This window comes from Triticum aestivum, chromosome 7A (assembly GCF_018294505.1).
Source record: "Triticum aestivum cultivar Chinese Spring chromosome 7A, IWGSC CS RefSeq v2.1, whole genome shotgun sequence".
Taxonomy (NCBI): Eukaryota; Viridiplantae; Streptophyta; class Magnoliopsida; order Poales; family Poaceae; genus Triticum; species Triticum aestivum.
The window spans coordinates 93,737,200-93,752,601 of record NC_057812.1 but is presented as its reverse complement, the minus strand read 5'-3'; the positions used below and the strand labels follow the sequence as shown (position 1 = coordinate 93,752,601).

The window sequence follows — 15,402 nt, the reverse complement described above, 5'->3', positions numbered from 1 at the left end:
AATCTTCCACCTCAATTTTGGGTCGAAGCCCTACACACCACTGCACATTTACTCAAACGGCGACCTTCTACTACCATACGCTCCCTCACACCCCACTTTCTTCTCACCGGCCACCATCCGAGCTACGGTCACCTCCGTGTGTTTGGGTGCTTATGCTTCCCAAATTTGTATGCCACGAGGCCTCACAAACTCGCCCCCGCTCCACTAGGTGTGTCTTCATCGGCTACCCACTCGAACATAAAGGATATCGTTGCTTCGATCTAACCTCCCGCAAAGTTATTGTCTCTAGACATGTCAAGTTTGATGAATCCGTTTTTCCGTATGAGCCACCCCTACAAACGGCCACACGGGCGCTCCCCACACCGGATCCCATGTCTGACCCGTCTTTTGGCCTAATCCACCCGGGGATCTATGCGACCCTTTCTTGGACGCTGATACTCTCCAACGTATCTATAATTTTTGATTGCTCCATGCTATATTATCTACTGTTTTGGACTATATTGGGCTTTATTTTCCACTTTTATATTATTTTTGGGACTAACCTATTAACCGGAGGCCCATCCCAGAATTTCTATTTTTTTGCCTATTTCAGTGTTTGGGATAAACAGAATATCAAACGGAGTCCAAACGGAATAAAATCTTTGAAAACGTGATTTTCTCACCGAACGTGATCCAGGAGACTTGGACCCTACTGCAAGGGATCAAAGAGGTGGTCACGAGGGTGGGGGCGCCCCCCCTAGGGCACGCCCCCCTGTCTCATTGGCCCCTCAGTGCTCCACCGACGTACTCCTTCCTCCTATATATACAGACATACCCTCAAATGATTAGAACGGGAGCCAAAAACCTAATTCCACCGCCGCAACTTTCTGTATCCACGAGATCCCATCTTGGGGCCTGTTCTGGAGCTCCGCCGGAAGAGGGCCGTCATCACGGAGGGCTTCTACATCATCCTAGCCCCTCCGATGAAGTGTGAGTAGTTTACCTCAGACCTTCGGGTCCATAGTTAGTAGCTAGATGACTTCTTCTCTCTCTTTGAATCTCAATACAAAGTTCTCCCCCTCTCTTGTGGAGATCTATTCGATGTAATCTTCTTTTTGCGGTGTGTTTGTTGAGACCGATGAATTGTGGGTTTATGATCAAGTCTATCTATGATTAATATTTGAATCTTCTCTGAATTCTTTTATGCATGATTGGTTATCTTTGCAAGTCTCTTCGAATTATCCGTTTGGTTTGGCCAACTAGATTGGTAGTTCTTTCCATGGGAGAAGTGCTTAGCTTTGGGTTCGATCTTGCGGTGTCCTTACCCAGTGACAGAAGGGGCAGCAAGGCATGTATTGTATCGTTGCCATCAAGGATAACAAGATGGGGTTTATTTCATATTGCATGAATTTATCTCTCTACATCATGTCATCTTGCTTAAAGCGTTACTCTGTTTTTAACTTAATACTCTAGATGCATGCTGGATAGCGGTCGATGAGTGGAGTAATAGTAGTAGATGCAGAATCGTTTTGGTCTACTTGTCACGGACGTGATGCCTATATACATGATCATGCCTAGATATTCTCATAATTATGCACAATTCTATCAATTGCTCAACAGTAATTTGTTCACCCACCGTAGAATACTTATGCTCTTGAGAGAAGCCACTAGTGAAACCTATGGCCCCCGGGTCTATTCTCATCATATCAATCTCCATCACTTTTATATTGTTTTGCTATTTACTTTGCTTTTACCTTTTACTTTGCATCTTTATATCAAAAATACCAAAAATATTATATCTATCAGATCTCACTCTCGTAAGTGACCGTGAAGGGCTTGACAACCCCTAATCGCATTGGTTGCGAGTAGCTATCGCTTTGTGCAGGTACGAGGGACTTGAGCGTGGGCTCCTACTGGATTGATACCTTGGTTCTCAAAAACTGAGGGAAATACTTACGCTACTCTGCTGCATCATCCCTTCCTCTTCGGGGAAAACCAACGCAAGCTCAAGACGTAGCAGACGCTGGCACCACAAGTTCAATACAGATGGCAGCGTGGCTCATTACAAGGCACGTTGGGTGGTGCGCGTATTCACACAACGAGAGGGTGTTGTCTACACTGAAACCTTTAGCTAGGTTGTCAAACCGGCCACGGTACGTGTTGTACTCAACATTGCCACATCCAACTCTTGGTCAATCCACTAACATGTCAAAAATGCATTCCTTCACCGCAACCTCGGTGAAACTGTCAATTGTGCTCAACAGGCGGGTTTTATTGATGCCACTCATCCTAACCATGGGCGCCTCCTCAAAAAATCTCTTTATGGCTTAAAACAAGCTCCTCGGACTTGGTTTCTTCGCTTTAAGTCATTCATTATATCTCTAGGTTTTGTTGCTTCCAAGTGTGACTCCTCACTTTTCATTTATCACCGTGGGTACCATGTGGCTTATCTCCTACTATATGTCGATGACATTATCCTCACTGCCAACACTACAACAACCCTTCATTCCATCATATCTTCACTCAAGTCCGAATTTTCCATGACAGATTTAGGAGATCTTCACCACTTCCTCGGGATAAATGTCACTGTCTCATTCGATGGCCTTTTTTTCCCAACAGCAATAGATCCTAGAGATACTAGATCGTGCACACATGCTCAATTGCAACACCATCGCCACCCCTATTGACACAAAAGCCAAGTTATCCACCTTTGATGGCCTTTTTGTTTCAGATCCTACTCTATACCGCAGCCTTGCAGGGGCCTTACAGTACGTCACTTTGACAAGGCGGGATGTGTCCTATGCCGTACAAAAAGTCTACTTGTTTATCTTGTTTATGCATGATCCCCGCAACTCGCACATGAATCTCATTAAATGCATTCCGCGTTACCTCAAAGGCACATCCAACTATGGGCTTCGGTTGCATAAATCCTCCTCACGTGATCTGGTGAACTACTCCGATGCCGACTGGGGCGGCTGCCCCGATACACGCAAGTCCACCTCGGGCTTCTGTCTCTTTCTTGGATCAAACCTTGTCTCCTGGTCATCCAAACACCAGCCCATTGTTTCACGCTCCAGCGCAGAGGCCGAATATCGTGTTGTTGCAAATTGTGTCGCTGAGTCCAGTTGGTTGCACCAGCTTCTTTATGAATTGCATCGCTCACCCTCTCGTGCCACCCTGGTATATTGTGACAACATCGGTGCCACATACTTGTCCACCAATCCCGTTCAGCATCAAAGGACCAAACATGTGGAGATTGACTTGCACTTCATCCGTGATCATGTTGCTCATGGGGAAGCATGGGTCCTTCATGTTCCCTCAAGCTCACAGTTTGCCGATGTCTTCACCAAAGGGCTTCCCACCACCGTGTTTCAAGACTTCGGATTCAACCTCAACGTCCTTCCAGAAGGAATTTTGGCTATGCGGGTGGGGTGGGTGGGTGGGTGGGTGTTAGTGTGTTGTATATTATCTCTGTTGTAACGTCTCTTGTATGACATGGACTTGTTGTAATCCTCTCCTACTTTGTAGGATCTAGATAAGGTTTTCTTGCACGTATAGGCAGGACATGCCTAACCTTCAGGGAGCCTGTTGGGGTCTCTCCCTTATATGTACATCATCTGTGAGCTAATACAGCGTGTGAATTTTGTCTAACTTGTAGTTGATGGCTGTGTTTATGTGATCTTGTACATGAGCAAAGTAGGAAACTAATAGGAGCTGCATCAATGGACATTCACGGGCTTATTTCGGGATAGATTTGAAGTGGCAAATCGTGATTGGATTAAAGGGGAGTGTTGGACCCCACCTAGCTGAAAATCTGGGGGAGGAGCGTGTTTGATTAGCTGGAAGGGTCCGTTGAATGTCCATAGTTCGTCCGTGCGTTTACCATTTTTGCAATTTAAATTGTTTGTCCCTCAAACTATGGAGTGATATTTTTTGTCCATGGAACCAATTTCAATGGAAAGATCTTATTTGATTAGAGCAATTATCTAGTCGATGGAATGATTTTTTTTTAAACTAACGGCTGTCACATAATTACATTGCTATTAAATTGTAGGAAGTGCAACTCGAAAAAAATGGTAGCATGTTTAATGGGGAGTGCTATGTGTGGGTCGACTGGTCATTTGAAAAGACCGGTCCGATTTGCGATGCTCACCATTCCTTCATTGCAACAAGAGCTGCATTTGCAACATGAACCTTGTTGCAGAAGCATCTCCGGATCGGCGGTGCCGGTCACTGTTGCAGCAAAACCTTTGTTGCAAACCTTCACTGCAACAGGGCCCTTGTTGCAATAGCATCCCCTGCTAGCCATGCAACCTGGCGACCGTCCATGTTTCTCAAGCGCTATTGATGTTGCAACGTGGCGAGTTGCGTTGCCTCAGGCGACCTTGCCGCCGTCTTGCAGGACAACCACCGCTCTTGCTCGTCACCGTTCCTGCGGGGTAGCGGGCCCCAACGCCAGTCAAGGTACGGTTCGGCGGTCGCCGTTGCCACAAAAAAGATGACATGCATCTGTCCTCAAGCCGATGACAAGCGATGCTCCCGTGCTCGATTGGTCAAACACGCCGCGAGCCGAGGGACGAAATCATTGTTCTGACCTTGTCAACGTTTATAGTCACAAACTGAACTCGATGTGAAAGTATTTCGCGATTTGACCCTTTTAGAAACGGCAGGCCCGTGGCGTTTCCACCCAACATAGAAACGCCGAGCAAGCTAGCGTTCCTTGCCAACACGGAAATGCCGTGGTAGCTTGCGTTTCTGCCCTGGCCCATAGTCAGTCTGAACCCGCTGTTTTCGCTGACGTGGCACATGTGAAACGCCAATGTACCTGGCGTTTCTGGACTGGATTAAGTAATGCGCGGCGGGCCGCGGGGGCCTAACCCAGCCCACTTGCAGTCCCAGCCCCGGCCGGGCAGTTCTTCCAGAGACGAACTGGCGGCCGCCCCCTCCCTCTTCTTCATCAAATCTCCACCAGATCTGCTATTTTGATCATCAAAACGAGTAGATCAGAGCATCCTCGAGTTGCTTGAGGTATTCTCTTCCCAATCCTCCATTTATTTTCAGTCAAGATTGGCTATTGTAGATGCATTTTTTCAAACATGGTGGAACCCTAAGATGAGTTATTAGTGATTTTTTTGATGAATATTTTGGTTACATTATGTTTTGAAAGAAGACATATACTCCTTGTGTTGAAGTATTCTTAGTTAACTTGTTTAGTATTGGATTTAGAGAGAGACCATTTTTTGGATTAGGTTGAACCTATTATTTGTTAATAATTAGTTGTGATAGATTCTTTAGGATAAAATAGGTTGAAAAGAATTGGTGTTGGTAATGTCATTCGTGATTCGTATCTTTGGGATAATTCATAGTAGTTTGTATATGATATGGTCATAATTTTAAGTATATATCATAACAAATCCATTGACCTTATTTTGTAGGATATTTGAGCCGGATAAATATCCCGGCCTTGATGATTATTACGTGGAGAAGCATCGTGCTGTGCTAGTGGAAAGAGGGGAGGTAATTATGTATCTACATTGTTGATTCTCATATTGTGAGTAGTTTAGAGAAGTCATATAAATTGTGCGTGTGTTTTTTGTAGGTTCCTCCAGTACTTCGTTTGAGAGGCCACAACCCACGTGAGTCCCTGAAGTATGACCATCGCTACGAGCCTTATTTTAGAAGAATGGATCTTCTCCAGTTTGTGCTCAACTTTAAAGGCACACCACCATGGCTGAACTTGACGGCCATTACCGCCCTTACGGACCGTTGGAGGCCGGAGACACACTCTTTTCACCTTGCTCTTGGTGAGATGACTGTCACTTTGGAGGATATTGCGATGATCTCCGGTCTTTCGATCGAGGGCAAGGCTCGTACCGGGAAGGTGAGGTCTGAGGGGTGGCGACAAAGAGTTGCAGGTTTGGTTGGTGTTGAACCTCCCCCGTGGATTCATGAAACAAAGAAGGATCCTAGGCCATCTGGTGTTTTGTTCTCGTGGCTACAAGAACATTTTTATGAGTGCCCAGAGAGTGCCAGTCCGGCTGTTGTGGAGAGGTACACCAGGGCTTACTTATGGAATCTTTTGACCCAAGTGGTGTTTCCTGACGGCACAGGAGACACAACCTCGTGGATGTTCTTGGACCCTCTTCGTAACTGGGATGTTAAGTGGAGTTGGGGGTCGGCGGCACTAGCCTTCTTGTACTGTTAGGTAATGCTAATTTGATGCATTCTCATTATATGAAAGAGATTTTTGCATGTGATTGTTTAATGTGTGTACAAATGTGCAGTTGGACGGAGCATGTATGAGGAGTAAGCCGAAATCTTGCCTTGGTGGTTTTGTTTGGGCCCTACAGATTTGGATGTGGGAGCGTATCCCTGTGGGCCAAAACTTGACCATTGCTCCGGAAGAACCTTGGGAGTGGCCTTTTGACGGGGATGAGGAGCGGTATCCCACTATCGCATACACGTGGGCTACTGTCCAAGTGTCGAGTATCGCCGCCATGGGGCGGTACAAGGCATACATAAGCGAGCTTGACATGCTTACTTACAACCAGGTAATTATCAAATGCCTTGCCATCATTACAGATTTTTTTGTTGTGCATGAGCTAGCGACATGTTGTGATGTAGGTTAATTGGAGGACGTACATGGTACTTAGGCAGTTCCCTTTGAGCAATATGTGCCTTCGTGACCAACATCTTTGGCGTGTGCGTTGCCCCATGATATGCTTTTTTGCGGTGGAGTGGCATCTTCCACATCGTGTTTCAAAGCAATTTGGAGTACAACAACGCACCCCGCCGGAGTATGTTGAGACAAGTGTGGTGCTACATAGGTGAGAGTTTCTTGTACCATATGTTGATCAATGTGTAACCACGGAAAAATGAAAATGATACTGATACTTCTCATGCTTTGTAGGACGAGCTGGCAACACAACAAGAATGTCATTAATTAGGAGGATCACCATCTTATGTGGGTGGACATGTGGAATGCTCAGAGGAATGCCTGAGTTGAAGATGATCACACACCTAACAACGACAAGGGGGCATATTTAAGGCATTTGGAGTGGCTTCGCAAAGAGTACGGAGTTATCCTTAAGGGTGCTTGGACTCGTGCCGATTGCTTGGAAGTAATATCAAGTGAGGCTGCTGATGGTGCATTCAACAATTCTATTAGGGAGACCATTGGAGCGCACCTAGATTATGGCCCTCTACATGACCGAGTGGTATGTCTTTTTGTCTCTTTTTTGAACATGTGTCATTTCTTCATGAGTGGTGTGTCACTTAAGTTTTATTCAGGGCATGGAGCTATGGAGATGTATCAATGATAGTAATGTGGTGCTTGGCCGTGCACCTGGTAGAGAAACGTACGTCCTCGTTAGGAGTACTCTACAGGTTAGAGGCCTTCTTAATATGAACATGTTTCTTATATCATGTGAACTATTTTTGCATATTTATATGTCAATGTCTTTGCCTCTACAGAAGGTTGTGAATCGTTGTCGAACACTAGCCGCTTTACTTTCTTGCCATGGTGGTTCATCCACGGATGTGCGTGCACGTGCTCAGTATAGAATGGATATGCTTTCTTCCGCTCGTCCATCTTCGAGCCAAGCATGTGCTTCTTCCGCTCGTCCATCTTCCAGCCGAGCAGGTGGTTCTTCGAGCCGAGCACGGATTGATGAACAGGAAGATGAAGAGGAGGAGACAGACTACGATGCGGATCCGGACTATGTGGAGCTTGGGGCTTTGCAGATGGAAGATGCTCCGCCGCCAACTCAGCCTTCTGAAGAAGCATGCCGAGTTAGCTCAAGAACCATCTGACATCCTGGATGGCAGAACACTCTAGAAGGCTACGTCAACAGGGGGAAGATGGCTGCGAAAAGAGGCAAGAAGTGAAGTGATGACTGATGCGAACTTGTTAGTTCTATATCTGGTGAACTAGAAATGTAGTTAGCGTTTCAGATGGAGCGAACTTGTTAGTTCTATATCTGATGAACTTGTTATGTTTTATGTCTGATGGACTTGTTAGTTCTATGTCACCAAGACTGGTTAATTATTATGTAAGCTGGATCATGTTAAGTTCGTTGCCGAAAATATGTGTCATTGCTATACCATTGTTGTACTTGGCATTTATATTGTAAAAATTGTTGGATCATTAACTAAACTGTTGTTGTACCTTTGCTACCTGTGATGGAATGGGTAGAAAAAGGGTTTGTTGTGATCTGCATAATAGGGTAGAAACGCCAAAGACATCGGTGTTTGTATGTGGCTTGGAAACGCCGAGGGTAGCTGGCGTTTCAGGTGTGAGCGGCAACGTTTCATGTACGTGTCCCAGGCAGCCTCTATCTTAAAGGAACGCCAGGCCAACTTGAGTGTTTCGATGTAGGTTAGAAACGCCAGGGTCATTGGCATTTCCAGCGTACACCACAACCTTTCATGGAGAAGTCCCAGGCAGCTTCTGTCTTAAAGGAACGCCAAGCCAACTTGAGCGTTTTGATGTAGGGCAGAAACGCCAGGGTCATTGGTGTTTCCATCGTACACTGCAACGCCTTCTTTTTTGGTGTTGCTGTCAGAACAAGATGTCAAAAGCAAACTCCAAACCAATTTGGTGGTACACATAGTTCATCACATAAAGGAGTCCAAAGCAATTGTGACATCACATGGTTCACCACATAGAGGAGTCCAAAGCAATTGTGACATCACATAGTTCACCACATAGAGGAGTCCAAAGCAATTCTGACATCACATAGTTCACCACATAAAGGAGTACACATAGAGGAGTTCAAAGCAATTAAGAGTACACATAGCTCATCACACAAAGGAGTCTAGGCAACAAGAAGGTTCAAGATGAAATGCACACGAAGGTCCAAAGCATGGCACAGTTCACATCATTGCTTTATTGTGTAGAGCAAGGCCCATTTCCCTTCTTCTTCCTCCTCTCTTCTTATTCTTCCTCCTCCTCCCTTTTCCTTATGAGGTGAGCCTCCTTAACCACCCTCTCCATGAATATCTGATTCTCCCTCTATTTCCCAAAGCTTCATGGTTCTTTCTCCAAAATCTTTTTGGAGCTTCTTCTGTGCCTCCTCACATTTCCTCACCAACGCTTGCTCTCTAGCGCGACACGCATTTGACGCTCTCACTTCTTCCTTCCTCTTCTCTTCAAGCTCCTCTTCCTTCTTCTTATTTAGTGCGGCTGCATCCTCCTCTCAGCTTCTTCGCAGCCTTCTCCCACCACCCCGCCATCTCACCTTCGCCATCCTCAAGCCCCTTCATTGTTGCCTTGTTCGGTTGAGAAGCCGCCATATCTATGAAAAATTGCAAGACATTAGTTAGTAAGGACAAAAACAACATGAAAATATTATTGGGAGACATGAAAATAATTAAGAAATGTAGCCACGTACGGAAATGGTCCATCGAGGTATCCAAACATTCCTCTAGCATTACCATGGCCTCTACCCATGAAACCTCCTCTACCACCACCCGAACCTCTACCCCTACCACGAGCACCATCACCGGTAACTCGTCCTCTACCACGGCCACCCCTGGATCCCCGGCCACCACCGGAACCTCCGCCACCACCAAGGCCACCACCGGAACCTCCGCCACCGCCAAGTTCATCACTGAAACCTCGGCCACCACCATGGCCATCACCGGAACCTCGGCCACCACCGGAACCTCGGCCACCATCAAGTTCATCACTGGAACCTCGGCCACCACTTAGGCCGCCACCGGAACCTCGGCCACCACCAAGTCCATCACCGGAACCTCGTCCACCACTTGAAGAAGCATTGTGCCCTTTTGAAGTTTTTTTGTTTTGCAAGTCCTTTTGTTGTGTGTCGTTTCATTGCAACCACCGCATTGGTTCCTATCACGTGGCTCCATGAAATGTCCACTACCAAACTCTCTGGTGCTCATGAGGTCATCCATATCATTCATGTATCACTTTGTTCTCCATCTACCCTTGGGTTGTACCATCATCTCCGGATCGGGCCTAATGTTAGGACCGTGATACTCTGGCCACTGCGATGCGTCTAGAAAAGGGTGGAATCTAGACGCCCATGTTAACTTATGAGTTTGCAAGTTGAATTCATGCAACCTCACAACTACTCCATCGGAGATATCCACATTCCTGATGCGGGCCGCCGACATCATGTGCGAGCATGGCTAGTGGTACTTACAAGGCCGCTCGCAAGTGCAATGTCTTGTCCTAAGAGCCACCTTAAATGAGCGACCACCATATGATTGTCCATCTCTAGTTGTCCCACCTGGCTCATCCACTTAGTATTTCATTTCTACATTATCGAAACAAGTGACTCGCTGGATGGCTGACTTGTCTCTCTGAAACTCCAGCCACTCGGCAACCTTCTTCGGATAAATTTCATTGGGAGGCTTCGCACTATCAGCAATCAACTTGTCGATTTCATCAGAGTGCTTCAAAAAATACTCATTTAGCTTGTAAAAGGTATATTCCGCTATTGCCGTCACCAGCAACTAACGGGCACCCTTCAAGACAAAGTTGAAGCACTCAACAAGATTGCTTGTCATGTCACCATATCTCATGCCTCCTTCGTCACATGCCCGTGACCACTTGTGTCTCTCATCAATATTCCTTTCTAAGAAATCTTTCCCACCTTTGTTTGCCTTCTCATAGATTTTGTTCAAGTGTGTCGTGAATGACTTAACGGAGAAGGCTACACATGCGGAGTTAAGATCCTTGCAAAGTTCCTTGTTCTCACAAGCCCCGTAAAAGTCTACAACGAAGTGCCTCGCATGCCCTGGAATATGAATATCCACGGCCTTCAATATGCCTTGGTGCCGATCGGATATGATGCATACCTCCCTATTCGGAGGAATGACCGTGCTCCTAACAAGTCTCATGAACCATTCCCAGTTGTCTTGGTTCTCCACGGAGACCAAAGCAAATGCCACAGGCAACACCTAATCGTTAGCATCATGTGCCATTGCTATCATGAGTGTGCCCTTGTATTTCCCTGTCAAGAATGTCCCATCTATAGACAGAATCAGTCGACAATGCTCAAAAGTGCAATGCGTGGGCCAAACGTCCAAAAGGCACGACGGAACACTCCTTCAATATCTTGGACATAGTGGTACATCCCTGGGTTTCTATACGGCATCGCTCCCAGCAACCTGGGTAGCATGTTGTAAGCCTCTTCCCATCCACCGTACAACATTCTGAGAGTGACTTGCTTGGCCTTCCATGGCTTTCCATACTTGACCTTATATCCGAACTTATCTTCAATCCAACTCATCAACAACTTCACTTTAATGGTTGGATCCTCGGCTATATGTTTCTGGTATTTATAACCAATGAATTTCGAGGTTAGTTGATGGTGTGTCTTCCGTGCTTCTACGGCCGGCGGTGTGCATTGGTGAGTGGCTTTGCAACTAGTTATCTTCCACCAACCATCTTTCGTGAGCCTTCCATGGACTTTTCATTTGCATCTTTCTACCTCACATTTCACGGTGTATCGCTTCTTGCAGTCCAAGTGAAAGGCCTGTGGTGTTTGACAGCATACTCACACAACCACATCCTGAATTCTAGCATGTGCTCGAACATCAAACCTTTCCTCACGTACGACATCGAAATCGCGTCGGGTGTACTACTTGGAAACTGTCTAGCCTCAATTGTCTTGCTCATGCCACCGTCGACTATAGCCTTATCTGCAAGGCTAACATCACAAAACAAGGGAACTTTGTGATCCCTACCGGTGATTTTTGTGTACCACTCTGCTTCTTTCTCAGTCAAGCCATCCTCGTCCAACTCATTCACCGGGCCTTCATCATCTGAGTCATCCACACAAGCACGCTGATAGATAATGTCAGGATCCATGTCATGATGCCTTACTTCAGCCTCTACGTCACCAACAATGTTGTGGTGCCTCTCATACTCTTCGTCAGAGTCATCGCCATCATCTTTCATCGGTGCACTACCTCCGAACTCATATTGGGGATACTCATTGGCTTCCGCTTCAACTTTATGCTCAACAATAGGCGACACACTACTAACCGGGCTCACATCATCTACTAAGGTTTGGTTCATGTCAACATGAAAGAGAGGAGCCTTGACCACCTTATTTGCAAAGACTTCGAGTGACTTGACTGCTGAGGATGCAACAACCTCCTTATATGCAACCCAATGCAAATTGGACTTGATAGGCATTGTCTTCGTTCGACACTTGTGTGCCGAACCAACATCATATCTTCCTACTAATTCAACTTGGTCACTTGCATCCACCCACTTTAATCGTATCCGTGTTTCTTCCACAACCTCTTCATAACTAGTCTCAAGAAATATCAACACTTCCTCATACTTGTCAACAATATCCACATTCATGAATGCCTCTTTGTCAACATAATGAATATTCACAATCTTGTCCATCTAAAAAAATGGTAACATAAGTATAAGAAATTTACAATGCTAAATATACCACATTGCTAACAAAACCCCTAACCCTAACCCTAAATCTTAACATTAGCCATAACCCTAACCCTAAATCTGAACATTAGCATAACCCACAATAAGGTATGCTCAACAACATCACAATGCAACACTATTGGAACAACAATACTCAAAACATCACATTATAGATTCATGTTCAAAACTAGGGTTAGGAACAACAAGAACAAATCAATCCAAATGGACAAATCCAACCAATAAAAATTTGTGAGATGAAGGAGATTACCTCAACGAACGGAAATGACACCGGATCCACGGACCAACCCAATCGATTTGCAAGGATTTGAGAGGGGCTAAGTGAGGAACACAAAGGGGGAAAGGGCAAGAGCTCAGGATAGGCCAATGGGAAAGAAGAGAGTGAAATGTGAGTGGTGGGTGAAAGCCCCACGACCATCTAAAATATCTGCACCAGAAACGCCAAGGACGATGGCGTTTCTAGCAACTCTAGCTTGCTAGGCGTTTCCACTACGCCACGTCAGCAAGCAACGCTCCCTCGGCCTGGCAGTGGGCCAAGTCAGGAACACTAGCTTGCTCAGCGTTTCTGTGTTGGGTGGAAACGCCATGGGTCTTGGCGTTTTTAAAAGGATCAATCGTGAAATACTTTCACGTCGGGTTCAATTTATGAGAATAAACTCTGACAAGATCAGAACAGTGATTTCGTCCCGAGCCGAGCGGCGAATCGTTTGCTGCCCACAATCAAACTGCGAGCATGCATGGCCAACTCAGTGACATTCTTCGTCCTTGATGCTACGCACATAATCCAGCAACTCCTTACATGATCTCTCAAGAGAAGGCACGCACAAGAGACCAACAATAACGGAGAGCAGAGCTAAGCTAATCTAGCGGCACGACCAGCCGGGCGGCGTCGAGGTGAGGGTATATCCGGAGAACAGCGCGCTTCATCTCCTCGGCGCCGCGCTCGTACCCCGCCAGCGCGTGCTCCGCGAGCCGCCGCTTGTGCTCCTCGGACGCCAGGAACTGCTGCACCGCCGTCGTCCTGGCGCTCTCCACCACAGCCTCCGCCGCCAGCTTCGCCGCGGTAAGATCGCCCTTCGTGCTCTCCAGCTGCTCCCGCAGAGCTGCAACCTCTGCGTCCCGTGCCGACAGCTTCTCTTTCAGCTCCAGCGTTAGTCCAAGGAGAAGCTGTTCAACCTCTGCACGCGCCACCACGCACACAAAACAAAATATGATCAGATCAGATAAATGGCATGGACTTAACGATGGACGATTTGGCTGCTGCATACCTGGAGCATGGCTGAGTAGCTCGAAGCGACGACGTCGGACGGCTTTGCCGCGGCGAACGATTGCGCCCGCGACGGCGTGGTGATGGACTCTAGCACCTTCTTCGCGGCCTGCCAGTCGGCGCTGTCGCCGTCGTGTACGTCGGGCGCGGGCGAGTGCGGCGGCTTCGGGTCGAAATCTGGCGGGGCAGCATGCGGCGTGCTCTGCTCAGAACGGCAGAGACCGTCTTTTGCACTGGCGGCCTCCTCGCGTTTCCTTTTTTTCAGGGACACCGTCGGTGTGTCACCGTCCCGCTCGAGTTTCACCTTCGCCACGGACGAATCCATGCCTAGTTCAAAAGTCAAAATACATGAGTAAATTATCTGCTCACTCGATAGGGGAATCGGGATCGGGAATACTGTTAAAAGCGAGTTCACCTTTGATGTCATGGGAAGGAACGGGTGGCGATGGCGAGGCGAATGCCGCGGCAAGTTTTTTGGCATCACCGAGGTATGTCCGGAGGTCAACCATGGTGCCGTGTGCGCTCAGTAGCTTTCCCACGATTTTCTTTTGCTGGCCTGTGAGCACCGGATCAGCGACGGAGTTCTTGCACAGCAGCGGCTCGCCCCAGCGCACGGGGCACGGCCATGGCTCCGGCGATGTCAGGAAGAAGAACCTGCCCTTCCACGCCTCATCGGGTTTCGAAAGCCCAGTGAAGAGCGCGCCGACGGCGTCCTTTGTTCGGAAGCAGTACCAACCCTTGAGCTTGAACGCGGCCAGCGAGAAAAAGTGGCGGAACACGTCCGTCGATGGCTGCACGCCAGCGTCGTGGCAGAGCACCACGAACCCGACGAGGACGCGCCAGCCGCTGGGCGCGAGCTGGCCCGGCGCGATGCCGAAGTGGGTGAGCGCCTCGGAGAAGAAGCCATGCAGCGGGACGCGCGCCCCGGCCTCCAGCGCGTGCGCGTACATGCACACGGCCCGCTCCGGCGGCGGGGTGCTGGCGCGCCGGTCGCCGGCGGGGCGCGCGGTGTAGCCCGTCGGCACGCCGTGCTTCCTGCAGAGGGCGTCGACTGCGTCCTGGGTGAGGAGAGACGAGGCGACGCGGTCGGCGACGGGCCTCGAGAGGGCGGCCGCGGCGGCGTCGTCACTGTCGGTGTCGCTGATGTCGACGACGGAGGGGGTGGAGGAGACCTGGGAGGAAGGCATCGCGTCGGCGCTTCTTGTGCTCTCTGTGCGTGCTCGCTGGCTCGCTGCGGAGTAGGAGTATATAGGAACTAGAGGAGGAAGTAGAGGAGGCACGCCCGGCCGGGTTGCCGAGGCATCAAAGAGAAAAGCTACTGTCGTTTGACTAGATTAATAAAGAGGTAAATACACCAGCTTGAACTTGCCATGGATATGCAGTTTAGTGCCTGATCTTGTAAAATACATTGAACTGATTCCATAATTTGGCATGGATGTGCATATACGGTTCAAATGATGTTTGTATATGTCCGCGATGCTGGTGAGGCGTGCCAACATGGCATGGCACCCGTTGTCAATGACTGGACAATGGAGACAAGGGTGTGTGGCCTGTTTTTTTTGCAAAAACCCCTCCAAAATTATTTTTCGTACAATAAGGCCCTTACAGAAAAACTGACAATTTTTTTTGCTTCATGATGATTCATAACCTTGCGCTACAATTATTTTTCGTACTATAATTATAAAATAATAAAAAACTAGCGGCGTGGTGG

The 15,402-nt window shown here is 47.7% G+C and overlaps 2 protein-coding genes across 2 annotated transcripts; both read right to left on the bottom strand.

Moving 5' to 3' along the window:
- Positions 1-13,126: 13,126 nt before the first annotated feature.
- On the bottom strand, positions 13,127-13,621 carry LOC123153096 (uncharacterized; the record flags this gene model as incomplete). Its single annotated transcript, XM_044572383.1, has 1 exon — positions 13,127-13,621. A coding segment is annotated over one exon (339 nt), but the record flags the coding sequence as incomplete, so codon positions are not given.
- A 24-nt stretch (positions 13,622-13,645) lies between these two features.
- LOC123151976 (uncharacterized) lies at positions 13,646-14,882 on the bottom strand. Its single transcript, XM_044571595.1, has 2 exons — positions 14,107-14,882; positions 13,646-14,018 (listed from the first exon to the last, which is right to left on the bottom strand). The coding sequence occupies exons 1-2, from the start codon at positions 14,876-14,878 to the stop codon at positions 13,663-13,665; spliced, it is 1,128 nt and encodes a 375-aa protein (XP_044427530.1). The 5' UTR covers positions 14,879-14,882; the 3' UTR covers positions 13,646-13,662.
- Positions 14,883-15,402: the final 520 nt, after the last annotated feature.